Below are 21,773 nucleotides of genomic sequence, written 5' to 3'. Positions count from 1 at the left end.
CATTTGTAATAGAGTATAAATTAACAAACTCAGAAATTTAGAGCTAGAGGAGACTAAAAGGGTCGTCTAGTCTTTGTTTCCTTAATGATGAACCATCTGAAAACTTTTTAACATGTAGTAAATGTTGGTTTTAATTAGGGTGCTTCTAGATAAGTTGTATGTGATAGAAGGATGAAAACAGCTCAGATTAATTAATGACTCATCTCCTGTTTTGACAGCTCTTTTTTTAGGTAAAATTTACATGTAGTAAAATGCATAGATCTGATGTCCAATAACTTCTTTTGCTGTTGAGGAAATGAAATGCTAGAATGATTGCATGACTTAATTAGTGTCTAATCAGTGTTACAGCTAACTAGTGACAGATTCAAGACTGATACCTCCCAGTCCAGGGGCTCTTCCTCTAGTAACTCCCTCAGGAGCCTACTCCAGAACTTTGCATGCATATTTTCTTTATATAGGCAATTTATAACTTATATATACCTAAATTTTATGGGGAAACCCAGACTTTGTTGCCTTTAAAGTTTGATTTGTGATCTTTTTACAATTTTCTTATTCATATTTTTTTGCCACTTTTGTTTCCCTTTTCTCTCTTTTATTCAGCAAAAATTTGTTTGAAAGAGTGCACATTAGATTAGTCCTAGATAATTTGTTAAGAATCCTTCATATATAATGTGCTGTTTTGTTGTTTTGATAGAAAATTGTGTACTCAAGACCTCAACAGCGAATTATCAACTGAGTTTCTGCTTGTATCATTATTATAATCTTGTTAGCACAAGACAATTTGCAGCCATAATTGTTGGCATCAAATATTGCTTGGGGTCAGGGATTTTGTGAAAAGGAAGGAAATCTTATGAGGAAGGAATATTTTTAGTTTTATTCTTGCTCTCTTTGTGAGCAAGAATTGATTACTGCAGTGAGGATTTTGTGTTTCAGTGACATATTTTTTTCCCTATTCTCTTGTCTCTTTGAGGGATATGAGAAAAATTATAGTTCGGTTCAACAAAGGTTGAGCTTTCATGTGTACCGGGTTGTTGGAGTTACAGATAAGATCTCTGCCTTCAACACTCTTACAGTTTAGTGCAGTTAAAGATATATAAACAGATTATTTCAGTACATTTTGTTAAGAGCTAAGGAGAGATAATCACCAGTTTACACAGGCATGGGCATGTGGGGGTGGTTACTTATTGGGGTGCATGATACTTAGGCTGAGCTTTAAATGATGAGGATAAGAATTAGTTGAAAGGAAGGAATGTTTGAGGTATAGAGAAAAGCAGAAGCATGATACAGCACAGTGTGGGCAAGAAACTATTATTACTGGAGTGCAAAGAGTGAGGCAGCAAATAGCAGTGAAAAAAGACTTGGAGAGGTAGATCTTGGAGGGTTTTATATATATTGCTAGAGTTTAGTCTTTATTTTGAAGGAAGTTCGTGGGATGGAACAGGCAGATTTGTAGAGTGCAGAGGATGGATTTAAAGGGGGCAGACTGAGAAATATTTTAGAGGTAGAATCATGAGGATTTGGTGATTGACTGTAGGGGACAAGGGAGGGGAAGAATGACTAGGTGTTTAGGATGGTTTCTGGCGTCATTGATTAGGCAGATTACTTGTGATTAAGAATATAGTAGGGGGTGGCTTCCCTGGTGGCACAGTGGTTAAGAATCCACCTGCCAATGCAGGGGACATGGGTTCGAGCCCTCGTCCAGGAAAATCCCACATGCCGCAGAGCAACTAAGCCTGTGTGCCACAGCTGCTGAGCCTGCACTCTAGAGCCCACGAGCCTCAACTACTGAGCCTGCGTGCCACAACTACTGAAGCCCACACACCTAGAGCCACAAAGAGAGAAGCACCCGCAATGAGAAGCCCGCACACCGCAACGAAGAGTAGCCCCCCGTTCACCGCAGCTAGAGAAAGCCTGCGTGCAGCAATGAAGACCCAGGGCAACCAAAAAAAAAAAAAAGAATATAGTAGGGGGATTACCCTGGCGGTCCAGTGGTTAAGACTCCACAATTCCAATGCAGGAGGCTCGGGTTCCATCCCTGCTCAGGGAACTAAAAAAGAATACAGCAGGAAATATACAAAAGGAAGAGCAGGTTTGGGAATAGGGGTGGGATAGGAAAGGTGAATTCAGCCTTTGGTAAGTTGAATTTGAGGTGCAGAGTGAAAGTGTTGAGAAAGCTGTTGGATGAGAGTCTGAAATTTATAGATGATACAGAAGCTAGAAGAATTAATGTTGCAATTTGGAAGAGGCCCCCACCCCCAATCTTTTTAGCTGGGCTGCAGATACATAGAAAGCAAACTTAATTGCTTGGTTTTAGATTGCTGAACAATCCGCTTTTTCTATTCCTGAGATGAGATCTGGTTCAAATGTTGAAAAAGTGGAAATGTTTTACATTATATACTCTCCCCCCAATGTCATGAGTTCTTAAGCTTAAAATGTTGTTGCACCCATTGCTATGTTTGTTTTGTGATGTAATCTACTTAAATTGTATCTACTTCATTCATTAGTAGTAGATTTATTTCCCTAATGTACTCATTTCCCAATCTTTACTTGTATTATTCTATTTTTACTGGTAATAGAAAAGAATTTATCTAGTAATGGAGCTCTAAAGAAATTAGAGGATGGTTAATTTCTAACATAAATAGTAGAGTTACCAAGATGAGGCTGTATATGTATGTGTAAAACTCTTCCTTTTATATTTTATGTTTAAGTAATAAAATTAGACTATTGCAGATATTATGTAGGCAATTTCTGATCAGTACTTGGCCCAATTGATATGTGTTGTTTTTGGTTTTGGTCAGGTAATGCTGGCCTCATAAAATAAGTTGGGAAGTGTTCCCTTCTGTTTTCTGGAAGAGTTTGTTGTTTGTTTTGTTTTTTATTAAGATGTTTGATAGGATTCTCCAGTGAAGTCATCTGGGTCTGGAATTGTCTATGTTGGAGACTTTTCCTGCAACTTAAATTTTTTAAAATATGAGGCTGATCAGGTTATCTTTTTTGTTGTTGTTATAAATTTATTTATTTACTTTTGGCTGCATTGGATCTTCGTTGCTGCACGTAGCCTTTCTCTAGTTGTGGCGAGGGGGGCTGTGCGTGGGCTTCTCATTGCGGTGACTTCTCTTGTTGTGGGCTCTAGGCGCATGGGCTTCAGTACTTGTGGCACGTGGGCTCAGTACTTGTGGCTCACAGGCTCTAGGGCTCAGGCTCAGTAGTTGTGGCTCACGGGCTTAGTTGCTCCACAGCATGTGGGATCTTCCCGGACCAGGGATCGAACCCATGTCCCCTGCATTGGCAGGCAGATTCTTAACCAGTGCGCCACCAGGGAAGGCCGGTTTACATGTTCTTTCCTTGATTATTTTATTTTAAATATGTTTCTGTCCATATAAAGTCACTTAGTGCATGCCTAAATCAGGGGTCTGCAAACTACTGCCCATGGGCTGACTGCCTGTGCTTATAAACCTTTTTTTGTTTTTCGTTTTTGTACACAGCTATGTCTGTTCATTTACATATTGTCTTTGGCTGCTTATGCTGTGCAGTGCCGTAGACAATATGGAAGCCAGTGAGCATGGCTGTGGACACTGGACATTGATATTTGAATTTCATATAACTTTCACCCTATGGTTTGTAAGCCTAAAATATTTACTCTCTGATTCTGTAAGAAAAAGTTTGCCTATGTCTATCTTGCCTATATGTCTGAAGAATTTTCCCCCCATTTCTTAAAATTCAGTAATTTAAAGTTCTAGTAGCTCATACTAGACTGTCTTGGTATTTGTCTTTCTGGGTTGCTATTGTCATGTCTGTGTCTTTCAGTACATGGTTTCAAACTTCTGTTTCTGGAAAGTTTTCTTGTACTTTTGAGTGTCTAATCTTTGACTCTCTTCAATATTTGATCAGTTTTTCTTGAATCTGCATTTTTTTTAATGTTTAGAAATATGTCTTCTTTTTTCTATCTGTTGTGTTCATTTACTTCTTTGTTCTTTTTTCTTTAGTCTTCATTTTTGAAATAATTTTTTTTTTACTTTTTAATTTTTTTCTGACTTCTGTCACTTCATCCCCACCCCCCTGAATTCCAGTTAAATTTGTTCTTATATTAGTGGTTTTAACCTTTCCTTGGAAGTGGTTTATAGTTGTGATCTGTTTTTATGGGGTTACTTTTTGTAATTTTATTGTTTGTAGGAAATTAGGGATTTTATTCTGCTTCTCTTTTTTTTTCTTCTTCTTATGATAACTATATGGGCTCTGGTCTGATTTCTGTTACTGTTTAATGTGAAATTTGTTTTCCTAAACTTTTAGAAGGAGCTTTGGTTAAAGATAGGTTTTGGCTTAAGTGGAACTTTCTGTTGTTTGCTTACAGTGTTTGAAAATATGGAGGACTGCTCTCTGAGATTGCTTAGTTTATGTTCTTCTTTTCCTCTTTTTCTAGTATTCTTTTTGCTTTTCTCATTTGATTCTGTCCTACTCTGTTTTGACTTTATTCGGCAGTTTCCTCATTGAACCCTGTCAGTAGCTGTCATAGTCAGGATTTTTGTTCTTATTTTTTAATGGAAAATATCAAACATATGCACAAAGTAAACAATGGTATCGTGAATCTCCATATAACCATCACTCAGTTTTAGTAGTTATTAACATTTTGTCTCTTCTTTGATCTATACCTCCACCCACTCCTACCTGGTTGGTTGTTATTCATAAGAACTTTTTACAGGTGTTTATTTAGGTAAATTTTATATACTTTGAAATACATAGATCTTAGCTGTAAGTTTTGACAAATCTACACCCGTATCACAATATAGGACATTTCCTTTCCTCAAGGCAACTTTTATTCTGATTTTTTTTTTCTCCTTAGATTATTTTTGCCTCTGCCTTTTTAATGGCATCACCAAATACATACTCTTTTGTGTCTGCCATTGCTCAGTGTCTGTGAGATTCTTTCTTGTTGATGATATTAGTAATTGTTGCTTTCTGTTTCTGATTATTATTCCACTGTAAAAAACAAAGCAAACCCCACAATATTCATCTTTCTGTTGCTGAGCATTTTCGTTGCTCCCAGTTTGGGGCTATTGTAAACAAAGCTGCCAGGAACGTTTTGGTAAAAGTACCTTGTGGGCATGTTTATATTTCTCTTGCTTAAAAACTTAGAAGTGAAATTATTGGATCAGAGGGCTATGTGTTGTTTATTAGAAATTGCTCAACTTTTACCAAAATTACATTCCCATCAGCAAAATATGAGAGTCCTCATTGTTCTACATCCTTGTTACCATTTATTGTTGTCAGTCTTTTTACAATACTTTTTACAATTCAAGTACATGCGGATTAGTATGCTATTATGTTTCTAACTTACACTTCTGATGATAAATAATATTGAGTATCATTTCATATGCTTGTGGCAAGTTATCTAGCTGTTATGAAGTATCTTCTCACATCTTTTGCTCACTTTTTTCTATTGGTTTGTTTGTCTTCGTTATGTTTTAGGATTTCTTTGTATTCTGCATACAAGTGCTTTACAAGATACATGTTTTATGAATATTGCATCAGTTTGTTGCTTGCCTTTTGATTTTTTTTTACTGATGTCTTTTGGTGAACAGAAAATTTTGAATTTTTATGAAGCCAAATTTATTCAGTTTTTCCTTTTATGGTTATTGCTTTTATAGTTATTCTTTGTATAAGAGCATGTCATCTACAAGGAAATAGTTTTACTTTTCCTTTCTGACATGGGTTTCTTTTATTTCTTTTTCTTGCTTAATTGACTAGAACCTCCAGTAAAATGTTGAGTAGAAGTAGTGAGAGTAGACATCCTTGTCTTATTTTTGATTGTAGGAGGAAGGCATTTAGCTTTTCACTATGAAGTATGATGTTAGCTCTGGGGCTTTTGTAGACGTCTTTTTTTTTTTTTTTTTTTTTTTTTTTTTTTTTTTTTTTTTTGCTGTACGCGGGCCTCTCACTGCTGTGGCCTCTCCCGTTGCGGAGCACAGGCTCCGGACACACAGGCTCCGCGGCATGTGGGATCTTCCGGGATCGGGGCACGAACCCGTGTCCCCTGCATCGGCAGGCGGACTCTCAACCACTGCGCCACCAGGGAAGCCCTTGTAGACGTCTTTTATTGGGTAAGAATTCCCTTCTACTGGTTTGTTGAGTTTTTGTGGTTTTTTTTTTTGCAGTACGCCGGCCTCTCACTGTTGCGGCCTCTCCTGCTGCGGAGCACAGGCTCCGGACACGCAGGCTCAGCGGCCATGGCTCATGGGCCCAGCCGCTCCGCGGCATGTGGGATCCCCCCGGACTGGGGCACGAACCCGTGTCCCCTGCATCGGCAGGCGGACTCTCAACCGCTGCGCCACCAGGGAAGCCCCTTGTTGAGTATTTTTATTGTAAAAGGATGTTGGGTTTGGTCAGATACTTTTTCTGTATCAACTGAGATGATTGTGTGGAGTTTTTCCTTTATTCTTTTAATATGGTGTATTAGATTGATTAGTTTTCATATTAAACCACCCTTGTATTCCTGAGAGAAATACCACTTGGTCATGGTGTGTAATCCTTCTATTAAGCTGCTGGGTTTGGTTTGCTAGTATTTTGTTGAGGATATTTCTGTCTATGTTCCTAAGGGATATTGATGTGTAGTTTTCTTGTAGTGTCTTTGTTTGACTTTGGTATCAGGGTAATGCTGGTCTTATAGATTGAGTTGGGAGGTGTTCCTCAATTTTTTGGAAGAATTTGAGAAAGATTGGTGTTACTTCTTCTTTAAACATTATGTAAAATTTACCAGTGAAGCCACCTGGTCCTGGACTTTTCTTTGTGGCCAGTAATTTTTATTATTAATTAAATCTCTTTACTTGTTAGGAGTCTTTATGTTTTTTCTTGAGTCATTTTAGTTGTGTCTTCTTAAAAATGTGTCCATTGAATCTAGGTTATCTAATTTGTTGGGGTACAGTTTTTCATAGTATTTTCTCATAATCCATTTTATTTCTGTGAAGTTGGTATTAATGTCACTCCTTTCATTGATGATTTTAGTAGGTTGAGTCTTCTCTTTTTTTCTTGTCTAGTTCTAAAGATTTGTCAATTTTGTTGCTCTTTTCAAAGAACCAACTTTAGGCTTCATTGTTTTTTAAAAAAGTATCTGTTTGATTTATTTCTGTTCTATTTCTTTATTATTTTCTTTCTTCTGCTTGCTTTAGATTTAGTTTGCTTTTCTCTTTCTAGTTTTTTAAGCTAGAAGGCTTTTTTATTGATTTGAGGTCTTTTTAAAAATATTAACATTAACAGCTATAAGTTGTCCTCTGAGCACTGCTTTTAGGGGCATGCTAGGAGTTTTGGTGTGTTGTGTTTTTGTTTTCATTCATTGTGAAGTATTTTCTAATTCCCCTTGTGATTTCTTCTTTGACACAGTGTTTATTTAGGAGTTTGTTGTTTAATTTTTGCACATTTGTTAATTTCTCAACTTCCTTTTCTTGTGATTTCTAATTTAATTCCAGTGTGGTTGGAGATCATATACTTGTATGATTTCAGTTATTTTATTTATTTTATAAATTTATTTATTTTATTTTTGGCTGTGTTGGGTCTTCATTGCTGTGTGCAGGCTTTCCCTAGTTGCAGCGACTGGGGGCTACTCTTCGTTGTGGTGTGCGGGCTTCTCATCCTGGTGGCTTCTCTTGTTGCAGAGCACGGGCTCTAGGCGCACGGTCTTCAGTAGTTGTAGCACACGGGCTCTAGAGTGCAGGCTCAGTAGTTGTGGCACATGGGCTTAGTTGCTCTGCAGCATGTGGGATCTTCCCGGACCGGGGCTTGAACCCACATCCCCTGCATTGGCAGGCGGATTCTTAACCACTGTGCCACCAGGGGGGACCGATTTCAGTTCTTTTAAAGGTGAGACTTGTTTTGTGTCTTAACATGTAGTCTTTCATGGAGAATATTCCATTTGTAAGTTGAGAAGAATGTGTATTCTGTTGTTGGATGGAGTGTTCTATGTATATGACTCTCAGGTCTCGAGAATTGTTCAGGTCTTCTGTTTCCTTATTGATCTTTTGTCTAGTTATTCTATCCATTTTTGAAAGTAGAGTATTAAAGCCTCCAACTCTTGTTGAATTGCCTGTTTTTCACTTAGATTGACAATTTTTTTTTTTTTTTTTTGCGGTACGCAGGCCTCTCACTGTTGTGGCCCCTCCCATTGCGGAGCACAGGCTCCGGACGCGCAGGCTCAGCGGCCATGGCTCACGGGCCCAGCCGCTCCCGAGCGCGTCATGTGGGATCTTCCCGGACCGGAGCACGAACCCGCGTCCCCTGCATCGGCAGGTGGACTCTCAACCAGTGCGCCACCAGGGAAGCCCTAGATTGACAATTTTAACTTTATATATTTGGGGACTCTATTGTTAGGTACGTGTATGTTTATAATTTCCCTCTAAGTGCTGCTTATTGCATCCCAGAAATTTTGATGTGCTCTCTTTTTGTTAATTTTCATTTCAAAATATTTTGTATTTCCCTTGTGAATTCTTTTTTGACTCATGATTTACTTATAAATTTAAAAAATTTCAAGTATATGGTACTATTTAAGATTTCTTTTGTTTTTGATTTATAATTGTGGTCAAAGAACATACTTTGTAAGATTTTAGTCTTGATGGTCAGTTTCAAAAGTTCATGAGGGCTTGACTGCTCCAGCCCTTTTAGAACTATTAAGTATACCTTTTACAACTCATTATTGGAATGGACTAAAACCCTCTACATTTCAGCCTCCTTCTTTAAATGCTCTTGTCTTTCTTTCCAGTGACTGGTTATTTTTAAGTTCAAAGGACCTTTCTCCTAAGCTTTCCTAAAATCTTCACTCTCCATGAAGAGTGATCTAGCATTTTATATATACACTATGATGTGTATCTATCCTTAACCTGTTAGACTTTTTGATTCTCATGGGAAGAGGTATCATTTTTATCCTTTTATTACCATACTGGTAGCAGGTGACCAGTAAATATTTAAATTTTAATGAGCTGAACCCCTTGGACTGAACTAGCTATATGTGTTTAGTCTTTTAAGACCTACTTTATATGAAGATATTATTTCATAAAATTTTTAAATTTCCAGTAAAGATTCTGGGTTTAAGATATGTTCACCCATAGGTATTTTTGAAAATATTTGAAAAAAATTTTTACAGATTTTTACAGAAATTGAATACAAATAACTTTCTTTTTGAAAAATTCCCCCATGCATTTGCTTTATGGGAATTTTCCTTTTTAAGGAGTGCTGTGCTGAAGAACAAAGGAATTAAGACAAAATTTATACACTGTAAATAGAGTTATTTAAGTAAATAAATACATGCCTTGAGTAAATCCCTTTAGAAATTAACATTGACTCTTTAGGAGAAAAGGCAGTATTTGTTTTATTTGGGATGACAACTTAAAACTGAGCACTATTTGGTGATGAAAAACAAATGGTTGGGCTTCCCTGGTGGCGCAGTGATTGAGAGTCTGCCTGCCAATGCAGGGGACACGGGTTCGTGCCCCAGTCCGGGAGGATCCCGCGTGCCGCGGAGCGGCTGGGCCCGTGAGCCATGGCCGCTGAGCCTGCGTGTCCGGAGCCTGTGCTCCGCGGCGGGAGAGGCCACAACAGTGAGAGGCCCGCGTACCGCAAAAAACAAAACAAAACAAAAAAAAAAACAAATGGTTGTTTGGAAAGATATTTTAGGACTCCTCTGGTGAAGCCTTTGAGGTTGGGACTTTTTTGTTGGAGTAGATTGTGTGTGTGTGTGTGTGTGTGTGTGTGTGTGTGTTTAGTTTCTATATGTTAAAAAAGGGAGGGGGCTTCACTGGTGGCGCAGTTATTGAGAGTCCGCCTGCCAGTGCAGGGGACACGGGTTCGTGCCCCGGTCCAGGAAGATCCCACATGCCGTGGAGCGGCTGGGCCTGTGAGCCGTGGCCGCTGAGCCTGCACATCCGGAGCCTGCGCTCCGCAACAGGAGAGGCCACAACGGTGAGAGGCCCGCGTACCTCAAAAAAAAAAAAAAAAAAAAAAAAAGTGGGGGGGGAGGGTCCTAACTTTTTTTCTGTGACGGTTGTGTTGCATTACTAAAGACACAACTTTTTGTATGTTTGTTTTTTGTTTTTGGCTCTGTTGGGTCTTCATTGCTGCACGTGGGCTTTCTCTAGTTGCGGCGAGCAGGGGCTACTCTTCGTTGAGGTGTGCAGGCTTCTCACGGTGACTTCTCTTGTTGCGGAGCATGGGCTCTAGGCACACAGGCTCTAGAGCGCAGGCTCAGTAGTTGTGGTGCCAGGCTTAGTTGCTCCATGGCATGTGAGATCTTCCTGGACCAAGGCTCGAACCCATGTCCCCTGCATTGGCAGGCAGATTCTTAACCACTGTGCTACCAGGGAAGCCCAAGACACGACTTCTTAAGCTTCCTAATTTGTCTGTGAAGACCCTGCTCTTTGCCAAGAATTTCTTCACCTTTAGGGGTTTAGAGTGCTTAACTGGTTAGACTTTTTTGCTAATGCATTCACTGTTGTGAGTTGTTTTACTCTTCTCTGAACTTTATAGCTTTTCTAATTCCTTTTTCATTTTGAGCATCAAGATGGTAAGATGAATAATGTATTCATTATACAGGTGAAAAAATAGTTAAGTGGCTATAGCTTAGCTATGATTGAAGTAGGATTAGACCTAATTAACATCTCTTAATTATTAGTGTAGTAGTTTTTGTATTCTATTTCACAGATTATAATTCAGGGAATGTTCTCAGCTACTTCTAAGTCTTGGGACAATTTTTGCCAGCCATTAATTTTCTCATCAGTGAAATGAGAGAGTTCAAATCGATGGCCTCATATTTTCTTTCTGATGTGAATTTGGCATTTAAAGGATCATTACAAACAAATGGCCAACAGGCACAGGAAAAGATGCTCAACATCATTAGCCATTAGGAAATGCAAATCAAAGCCACAATGAGATACCACTTCACCCCCACTAAAATGGCTATAATAAAAAAATAAACAAGTAACAAGTGTTGGTGAGGATATGGAAAGAGTGAAAACCTTGTACATTGCTGGTGGGAATATAAAATGGTGCCGCTGCTGTGGAAAACAGCAGTTCCTCAGTATGTTAAACATTAAATCACCACATGAACCAGCAATTCCACTCCTGGTTACCTACCCAATAGAACTCAAAACATGTGGTCAAAAAGAAACTTGTACATGAATGTTCACTCCAGCACTATTCACACTTAACCAAAAGGTAGAAACAACATAGATGTCCATCAGTAGATGAATGGATAAACAAAATGTAGTCTTACCCATTCAGTGGAACATTACTCAGCCGTAAATGGGAATAATGTACTGATACATGCTACAACATGGATGAACCTTGAAAACATTATCCTAAGTGAAAGAAACAGTTATACAGGACCATATATTGTGTGATTCCACTTACATGAAGTGTCCAGAATTGGGAAACCCATAGAGACAGAAAAGAGATTAGTGGTTGCTTACGGCTAAGGGCAGGGGGAAATGGGGAGTGACTGCCAATAGGTATGGGGTCTCCTCTGGGGGTGATTGAAAATGTTCTGAAAATAGATAATGGTGATGGTTGGACAACACCGCAAATGTAATAAATGTCACTGAATTGAACACTTAAAAGAAAAGATCATTACATATGGTAACATCAAATACCACAAAATGATCCAGTCATTCTTGTTATATTGATACTTGTATATTTGTTGATATTTAGAATTGTGCTCATGGAATTAATTCATTTATTGACTAAGGGTTTTTTCCACTACATTGTAAGCTCCAGAGGGTAAAAACCTTCTCTATCTTGTTTTACTAGGCACTTACCTAGCCCAGTGCCTAGAATGTGGTAAGTGCCCAATAAATACTTGTTGAATGAATGAGTGATTAAGTGAATGATAATGTCAGCATGGGTGGAGGCAGCATAGTGCTCTGGAAGGAACATGCATGCTCTATTAGATCATAGGATATATTTCAGAAGTTGTGGGAAGGTTATTTGGGAGAATGTAATAAAATTCAAAGCACTACACATTTCAATTAAAAGGTTAGTTTCTTGGGAATTCCCTGGTGGCCCAATGGTTAGGACTCTGCACTCTCACTGCTGAGGGCCCAGGTTTAACCCCTGGTTGGGGAACTAAGATCCTGCAAGTCATGTGTGGTATGGCCAAAATAAATAAATAAATAAAATGTCAATTTCTTATTTCAATCCCTTATAGACCTCTTTTTAATCAAGATATTTTTATTATATAAGCTGGGCATATATGGGTATGCTAGGTTTAATTTTAATAACCTGTATTATTTTTCTTTTATAGTTTTACATGTGGCACCCATAAAAGATGAGGCTGAGAACACGGAAAGCTTCTCAGCAATCAAATCAAATCCAAACACAACGCACTGCCAGAGCAAAGAGGAAATATTCAGAGGTTGATGATAGCCTGCCTTCAGGAGGAGAAAAACCACCGAAGAATGAAACCGGCTTGTTGTCTTCAATTAAAAAATTCATTAAAGGAAGCACACCCAAAGTAATGGTTTTACCTTTTAATTATATCATTAAAAATGAAGTTTAGGTTGTTTAAGCATGTAAAGATGAGAAATCTAATATTGCTAGAGCCCTATTTAAGGGAATGTGTCTACATTTTGGTGTTAAGAGTATTGAAATGTAAAATATTTAATGGTCGGTCAAGAAAACATTATTTATTCTACTTAACTGATCCACTTAGCCTTCTGTTTTCTCAGCTTAGAATTATGGGAAGTAAAAGAAATTTTTTCTTATCATTTACTTGAATTATTTCTTTTACTTCCATTTTTTTTCATTTCAAAGATAAGTTAAAGTTTCTTGTTAATATTAATACATTGTCTAATTAGGGAGATGATTTATCTATCTGAATTCTAACATTTGTACAACGAAAATGTATTATTCATTGAAGAAAAAACAAAAGTTATTAAAGAAAGAATGGTGAATTCCCTGGCGGTCCAGTGGTTAGGACTTGGCACTTTCACTGCCATGGGCCCGGGTTCAATCCCTGGTCGGGGTACTAAGATCCCGCAAGCCATGTGGCACAGCCAAAAAAAAAAGAAAGAATGGACACTGACCAGGAGTCATATGCTCCAGATTCATACTTCATACTCTGGACCAACTTGAATGATCTGAGGAAAGTCATTTGCCCCTCTTAGCCTCAGGAAGACAGTAAAATGGGACTAATACTAACTGCTTTGTCTGCCTCAGAGTTGTTTTCAGATTAGATGGCAAACAGGTGGAAAAGCATTTTGAGAAATTTTAATACATTAATGATAATGTTATTATCATTCATTGTATGTAGATTTTGTTATCACTGTTGCCTACTCTTATGTTCTTTCTTGGGATTATTATATATATGATAAATTTCTTATTATAATGTAAGTTTGTCACTTTGATAAGTAGAAAAATAAATCAATGTGACGGTTTATACATAGTGATAGATTTTTGTCATCATAGAACTAACAAAGCCTAGTTACTGTGAACCATTGGCCAGGATTTAGAAGTAGTCTGTGTTAGAATTTTCCTTTTTGTTTTGGTTTTATTTTGTTTTGTTTTTCTAATAATATAAGTAAATTTTCTTTCGTTAATTTTAAATGTAATTTTTAAAAGTTTCTTTGAGTTAATTTACATGAGCCTAGAAGTATTCTAGTATTATTGTATAACAATGATAAAATTCCTTCCAGAAACATGAATTCCTGAATCTTTAAATTCCATATGGGTTATCATTAGCCCCTGTTGATGAGAACATCACTGTATGTCAGTTCATTCTCTGAACACTTCTAAATGTTGTAAAGTTCTTCCTCATCTTGAAGAAAATATACCTACCCTTTACTTTTTCATAGGTTCTTTTTCTTCATGTGAAAGTACAAACCCTCAGTCACTGTCCTGGCTAAATATTTCTAGTTTTCATTATATGACATATATGATATAGATCACCATCTTGGTCACCCTTTTCTGCTGTTCATGAAAGGTAACAACCAGAAGCAAACATAGGTTTTTCCTATGTCTTCTGACTTCTGTTCATATTTATTTCTGTTGATTTGGACATTCTTCTACTAATGTGGCATTATATTATATCATATATCATGTCATGCTTTCTTTTTTCTCCTTTAGTAGTTTTAGATCTTCTTTGTTGGTGAGCAAATTTTTGCCCATGTCAATTAAAACACTCAGGGTTTTTCTGTAGTAATGGTTATCAATTATTTAACAATATGCACTACTGCCTTTCCAATAAGTGACAATACTGGGATTTAACCCAGGCACAATTTGACTCTGATATCTGTGCTCTTTTTCCTATACCATTCTGTCTCAAAGTAGCTAGATAATATCTTTATAGCATCACCTGTCTTGTGTAAGGATTGAAAATTTTGATGAAAGTAAATAAGAATTGAGTCTTCCTATGCTGCTGATTTTGTCATTTATTTATATTCTATCATCAGCTCAAAGCTTGAAGCTTATTCTTCTAGGAAGTTTTTTTTTCCCTAGTATTTTTTGCATGTATCATCATCCTCTGTCTTCAGTCTTTCTGACTGGATGATAGACTGCTTCTCTTATTTCTACAAGTGTCCTTTTAAAATCCAAGTTAGTTAGATAACTCCCTATGCAGCCACTGGTTTCTTTGGTACCTATCCTTTCTCTTCTTCTGGACTTTTTTTTTTCTTTTTTTTCTTTTTGTGGTATGCGGGCCTCTCACTGTTGTGGCCTCTCCTGTTGCGGAGCACAGGCTCCAGACACGCAGGCTCAGCGGCCATGGCTCACGGGCCTAGCCACTCCGCGGCATGTGGGATCTTCCCGGACCGGGGCGCGAACCCGTGTCCCCTGCATCGGCAGGCAGACTCTCAACCACTGTGCCACCAGGGAAGCCCTCTTCTTTTGGACTTTTAAAGTTATGTGGTTAGAATTGAACTTTATAGACAAGTCTTCTTGCTTTCTCTTTTGAGTTGTCTTTCTTCTAAGGAGTCTGACATTGCTCTCATGCCTGTCTTATGAGTCTGGCTTTTTGAAACTTGGTCTCTGCATATGGGCCAACTTTTTTGCTCTTCTTTACTGTATGATTTCCAGTTTGAATGGCTGCTGGTATTCTTGCCAGTTTACTATCACTGACCCATTTTTATTTTCCTAATAAGTTTTGATCTGTATTCTAGTCCCAACTTGGCATAAATTAGCCATGAGAGTATTTTGATAATTTAAACATATGTTGTTGATCTAAGAGGTGTGTATTAGTTTACTAGGGTACATAATAGTCTGCCATAACAAAATATCACAGATTGGGTAGCTTAAACAACAGAAATTTATTTTCTCACAGTTCTGGCAGTTTGAAGTCTAAGATGAGGTGTTGCCAGGTTGGTTTTTTCTGAGGCTTCACTCCTTGACTTCAGATGGTCACCTTCTTGCCGTGTCATCATATGGTTGCCACTTGGTGTATGTGTTGTCTGTTTTGTAATCTCCTCTTCTTGTAAGGACACTAGTCATATTTGGATTAGGGCCCATCCTAAAGATCCCACTTTAATTACTTCTTTAAAGGCCCTATCTCCAAGTATGACTACATTCTCAGGCTTTTGGGGTTAGAGCTCCAACATAGGAATTTTAGGGGACACAACTCAGACTGTAACAGAATGAATGAAATCTCTCATCTCTTTCAGATCTAGATTTTATGATTCAAGGATCTACCACTTCTCTCATTTCAGAATTATGTCATTGTCAGTAAGAGTACTCAGGAAGTGTTCATACTCAGTCTTTCTGCTTTTAGCATGATGAGATTCCTAATATATATTTGAAGTGAAAGAAGACCTCACAACTAAAATGTATTTGCTTTATACCAGTGATCTCTGTATTCCTTTCTCAATAGGTGGTTTCTAGAGTTTTCCCATAACAAAATGGTCTTTTTCTCTGTTACCTAAATACTGTTACACTGTCATAGTTAGGGGTCATCAGTTTCCTGTTACATTAAATCAGTGTTTTTAGATCTTTTAACTATGATCCACAGAAAGAAATAACATCTTATATACTACATTCATACATATGAAACAAAACTCACCCTTACCATACTTGATGTGTTCTGATTTTTCTTTTCTATTCTGTTGTTTCTTATTCTCCTTTTAAAGGTGATTTTCATGTTTTAAATTGATTTTATGATCCACTGATGGGTTGTGCTCCTTAGTGTGAAAAACATGATTAGATGAAAACTTTGTTCTCTTTAACCTTTGTATTATTAAGCTTCATAGTTATATTTGGGAATTTTCTTCCTTCCAAAGTTAAATCTCATTTGTTTGTATAAAAGAACGTCTTTCTAGATGAGTTCTTTAACAACTAGATTAATTTACCGTTTATTTTTATTTTTAATTAACTTATTTATTTTTGGCCACGTTGGGTCTTCGTTGCTGCACAAGGACTTTCTCTACTTGAAGCGAGCAGAGGCTACTCTTCATTGTGGTGCGCAGGCTTCTCATTGTGGTGGCTTCTCTTGTTGTAGAGCACAGGCTCTAGGCATGTGGGCTTCAGTAGTTGTGGCTCGTGGGCTCTAGAGCGCAGGCTTAGTAGTTGTGGCGCACGGGCCTAGCTGCTCCGCTGCATGTGGGATCCTCCCAGACCAGGGCTCGAACCTGTGTCTCCTGCATTGGCAGGCGGATTCCCAACCACTGCACCACCAGGGAAGTCCCCTTGCATGTAAATTTTAGAATTAGCTTGTCTATTTCTCCAGAAAAGCCTACTGGAATTATAATAGAGATTGAATCACATATGTAGATCATTTAGTGAGACTGGACATCTTAACAATATTGAGTCTGCCACTTCATGATCGTGATATATGTCTATGTTAATATAGGTGTTCTTAATTTTTTCCTGCTAAATCAAGGTCTTACACACCTTTCATTAGTTTTATTCTTAGACATTTGATGTTTTACAATGCTGTTTTAAATGATGTAATACATTAAAGTTTTTACTTTCTGGTTGTTGATAGTATATATAAATATAATTTATTTTTCTATATTGACCAGGTACTATGTGAAATTGCTAGATTCACTTAATCATTCTATTCTTTAAGATTTCATAGGGTTTTATACATACATAATCATATACCAGATAACTATAATTTTCTTGTTCTTTTCTGATTTCTAGGCCTTTTATTTATTTTTTCTTCATTTATTGCATTGGTTAGGACCTCTAGTACATTGTTTAGTAGAAGTGGTGGGAGCAAATACTTGTTACTGATCTTAGGGGAAGAGAGTTTGTTAACATTAGGTATGATGTTAGCTAAATGTTTTCCATAGTTATCTTTTATCAGTTTGAGAAAATTCCCTTCTGTTCCTAGTTTGCTATAAGATTTTATTATGTTGTTGAGTTTTATCAAAGACTTTTCTGTATCTATTGAGATATTCTTCAGATTTTCCTCTTTTAATGTGGAGTAGAACATAAATTTTTTTGAATGGAAAACCAAACTTGTATGGCTGGATTTGATTTGCTGCTGGGTTTGTTTTTAAGGATTTTTACATCTGTGTTCATGAGGGTTTTGGTCTGTAGTTTTGATTTGTAATACTTTAAGATTTTGGGATCAGGATTATTCTGGTATCATAAAACAAGTCAAGAACTGTTCCTCTGCTGCTTTTTTTTCCTAAAAGAACTTGTGTTGACTAATAAGTATTATCTCATCCTTAAATTATGAGTAGAATGCACTGATGAATTCTGGAGAGGGATTTCTGGAATGTGGGATTTCTTTTTGGAATAGCTTTTATTATAAATTTGATTTCTTTAATATATATGGGGTTGTTTAGCTTTTCTATTTCTTCTGCAGTTTTGGTCATGTTTTCCAAGGAATTTGTCTGTTCATCAAAGTTGTCAAATTTTTAGGTGTAAAGTCTTTGCAGTATTTCTGCATTAACCTAATAATGTCTGTGGGATCTGTAATGATATATTCCTCTTTTCACTCCTGATGTGAGTAATTTATGATTTATCTTTGTTTTGATCCTTCTTGCTCCTAGAGCTTTATCAGTTTCATTACTTTTTCAAAGAACCAACATCTGTCTTTGTTCATTTTCTCTTTTCTTTCCAGTGTCTGTTTAATTGATTTCTACTTTTTATTTTTAATATTTTCTTCTACTTTCTATCTGGTTTACTTCTACTTTTCTAACTCATAGAAGTGGGAGCTTAGAATAGGAATTAGTAAACTTCTCCTGTGAATATTTCAGATAAGTGATATTTAAGGCTTTGCAGACTATATTATCTGTAATTGCAGTTACTACTCAACTCTTCCATTGTAGACAATACATAAATGAATGAGCATGACTTTGTATATACTGATATTTGATTTTCATCATAATTTTCATGAGTCATAAAATATTATTGTTCTTTTCACCCCCCCCAACCATTTAAAATATAAAAACTACTCTTGGCTTGCTGGCCATACAAAAACAATGTGCTGGACTTCGCATTTGGACTGTAGTTTGCCAGCCCCTTGCTTAGGTCATTAATACTACACTTTAATTTTTTTCTAAGTCAAGTATTTAAAACTATGATTTTCAAAGTACTGCTTTCCCCCACATTCTGATTTTATATATATGTATATGTGTGTGTGTGTGTGTATTTTTTTGGTGGGGGGAGCCGTGTCATGCGGTGGATCTTAGTTCCCCAACCAGGGTTCAAACCCGAGCCCCCTGCATTGGGAACACGGAATCCTAACCACTGGACCGCCAGGGAAGTCCTCTGACTATATTTTTATTACCTTATTTGTGATTTATTCTTTGACCCATAGATTATGTAGAAATGTGTTATTTAATTTCCAGATCAGATATTTGGGCATTTCTTAGATATCTTCTAATTGCTTATTTCTAATCTAATATTATTGTTATCCAAGAATATACTCTGTATGATTTCATTTCTTTGGTGTCTTGATATTTTGTAGCATATAGACTATTTTGGTGAATGTTTTATGTATTTGAAAAAATATGCATATTCTGGAATTGGTTAGTGCAGTTCTATAACTATCAGGTCAAGTTAGTTGATAATATTCCAGTTTTCTGTGTCTTATTTTAAATCTCCAACTCTTAATTGTGAACTTGTCTACCTTTCAGTTCTGTCAGTTTTGCTACATGTGTTTCAAAGCTCTGTTAGGTGCATACACATTTATGATTGTTGGGTGTAAATTGTTCTTGTTACCACTGTGAAATGTCCCTCATTATCTCTAGTAATATTATTTGCCTTGAGGTTTACTTGGCCTGATATTAATAAAGCCACACAGTTTTCTTGCTTACCATTTGCATGATACACCTTTTTCCACCCTGTGTATTTATATTTAAATTGGCATGGTTAGTCTATTTACATTTAATGTAGTTATTAATATGGTTGAGTTTAAAGTCTCCCATCTTGTTATTTATTCTGTATTTATCCCATTTGTTACTCTGTTCTCATCCTGCCTTCTTTTTGATGAACTAGTTATCTTTTAGAATTCTACTTTTTCTCCTATGTTGACTTTTTAAAAATTAACTTTATGGGGTATAATGAAACACAATAAGACAGACTGATTTAAAGTATATGTTTTCATGAATTTTAACAGAATTATACACCCATGACCAAAAAATACCCTTGGAGTTTTTGCAGACAGTCTCACAGCATCACCCTAAACAAGCTTTGATCTGCTTTCTATCATTATAGATTGTATAAATCTTTTCTAGAGTGACCTATGAATATAACATGTCTTGCTTCCTTCACTCAACATAAAGTTTTTGGATTCATCTGTGTTATTGCATGTATCCGTAATTTATCCCCTCCCTCTCCTGTACCCCAAGTAGTATTCTGTTGTATGAGTATACCACATGTCATAATTTGTTATCCACTTGGATTATTTCTGGGGTTTTGGCTATCATGAATGAAGTTGCTATGAATATTTCGGTCTTGAATCCATGTGTGGGCATATATTTAGGTTAAACGTGGGTAAATAAGATTGGCATCACTGGATTATATGATATATGTGTTTTTTTATGGTAGCTTTATTGAGATAAAATTCACATACCATAAAACTCACCCATTTAAGGTATAAATTCAGTTGCTTTTAGTATATGCACAAAGTTACACAGACATTACCACAGTCAATTTTAGACCACTTTTATCATTCCCCAAAGAAACTCTGGACCCTTTGGCTATCACTTGTCAGCTCCACCTTCCAGCTCAATTTTTTTTCCCATTTTTTGGGGGTGACCTTTAAAATTTTCTCTTGTGATTTCATTAGTAGTCCCTCTTGAGCAAGTGGTTCTTAAACCTTTTGAACTTCGGATCCTTTACCTTCTTATAAATGATTGGAAACCCTAAAGAACATTTGTTTATGTGGGTTATATCTCATTAGATATTAAAACTGAGGAATTTTGAAAATATCAAAATTATAATTCTAAACCCATTATATGTTGATACAAATAATATTTTAACTATTTTCTAAAGACAAAAAGGAAATTAGTGGGAAACATGACCTTACAGTTTTATAAACCTCTTTAATCGAAACTTCATAGAAGGTAGTTTGTTGTCATTGAAGCATATAAAGAAAATCATACATGTATTTAGAAAAGGGAAGAGTATTTTAATATTCTTTGTAGATAATTGCAGATATTATACCAAAACTTGACAAATTGTGTAGTATCTTAAGTTCTTGTTCCAAGATTGAATTTGAGAGCACTACAATGATCTTTTCATTGGTCTGTCTTGCACTTGGAATGAATCTTACCTATATATGATTTTGTAACATCATGCACAGGTTATTTGGAAAATACTGGTTCACTGAATTATGTAGATCTTCCACATATGTACCCACATTGACATAGTTCATTATTTAATATTTAAAAATCACATTTCTGAACAACCCCACTGATCTCAACAGAACAATCTTTAAGTATTGGGAAGCTGTCAGTCTCATGGTGCTTTGTCCATGTTTTCTAAAATCTCAGTTTTTGCTTGAATGCTCAAATTTTATTGTTGGCAGCAAAAAGTATCAGTTTTTCTTGAAGTGACAGACTTGCTTTGTTCACTTTTCAGAAAGTAATCTACTTCAAGTAAAGATAGCGTTCTATCAGAAAAAGTGGTCTAATTCAGCTTACAACTCAGTCACGCAAATGCTTTTTCTCAAGACAGTTGTGGAAACACAGTTTGCAGCAGAAACGCTTTGTGTGTACTTCCCATCTTGTCATATAGAATTGAACACATATTTAAGGGTTGACATTTAATTAATTTTACAGCTTCATCAAGGACCTTCCTAAGTAGAGCTGGCTTTTTTTCCCCCATGCAAGTGCATGGCAGTGAAAAATAAAATAACTGTTGGGTGTCAGTGCCTTGATTTGTGCTAAGGTGGCAGTAGTTATAAACCTTTTTTTGCACAGTCATTGCAAATTTTGGCACAAGTTATTCTAGGATAAGTTGAGATGTAAAAAAATAATTCACCACTTGTGTTTGTTACCATGCATTCACAGTAAAGAAGACTTTTGATGATTAGTTGATACTAATATCAGACAAGTACAGTCAAAACAGAAAGTCCAACCACATTAGTAAGGCTAAAGTACAATTCAACACACCAGATTTTAACTCATTTTCTGTATTTACAGTTAAGTCTTTAATTCAGTGATTTACTTTATCATTAGAAAGTGGAAGTGCTTGTTTCTTTTATTGACTTTTTTTTTTAAACATACACACACTCATCTGGAAGGTAAGACCTTCCAGATTCATAATTTATATATTTATTTATTTGTGGCTGTGTTGGGTCTTTGTTGCTGTGCGTGGGTTCTCTCTAGTTGTGGCAAGTGGGGGCTACTCTTTGT

At 36.5% G+C, this 21,773-nt stretch overlaps 1 protein-coding gene across 2 annotated transcripts in view; it reads left to right on the top strand.

The window, feature by feature from the left end:
* CTDSPL2 (CTD small phosphatase like 2) overlaps nucleotides 1-21,773 on the top strand; it is a 70,577-nt gene that overhangs the window by 6,562 nt on the left and 42,242 nt on the right. For both annotated transcript variants that reach the window (XM_082617142.1, XM_082617141.1), the window contains exon 2: nucleotides 12,278-12,487. In XM_082617142.1, coding sequence (XP_082473268.1) covers nucleotides 12,302-12,487 — 186 coding nt within the window. In that variant the 5' untranslated portion in view covers nucleotides 12,278-12,301. The remainder of the gene's footprint in view (nucleotides 1-12,277; nucleotides 12,488-21,773) is intronic.

This window comes from Mesoplodon mirus (assembly GCF_964341445.2).
Source record: "Mesoplodon mirus genome assembly, chromosome: 4".
NCBI lineage: Eukaryota > Metazoa > Chordata > Mammalia > Artiodactyla > Ziphiidae > Mesoplodon > Mesoplodon mirus.
This window is presented reverse-complemented; position numbering and strand designations above follow the sequence as displayed.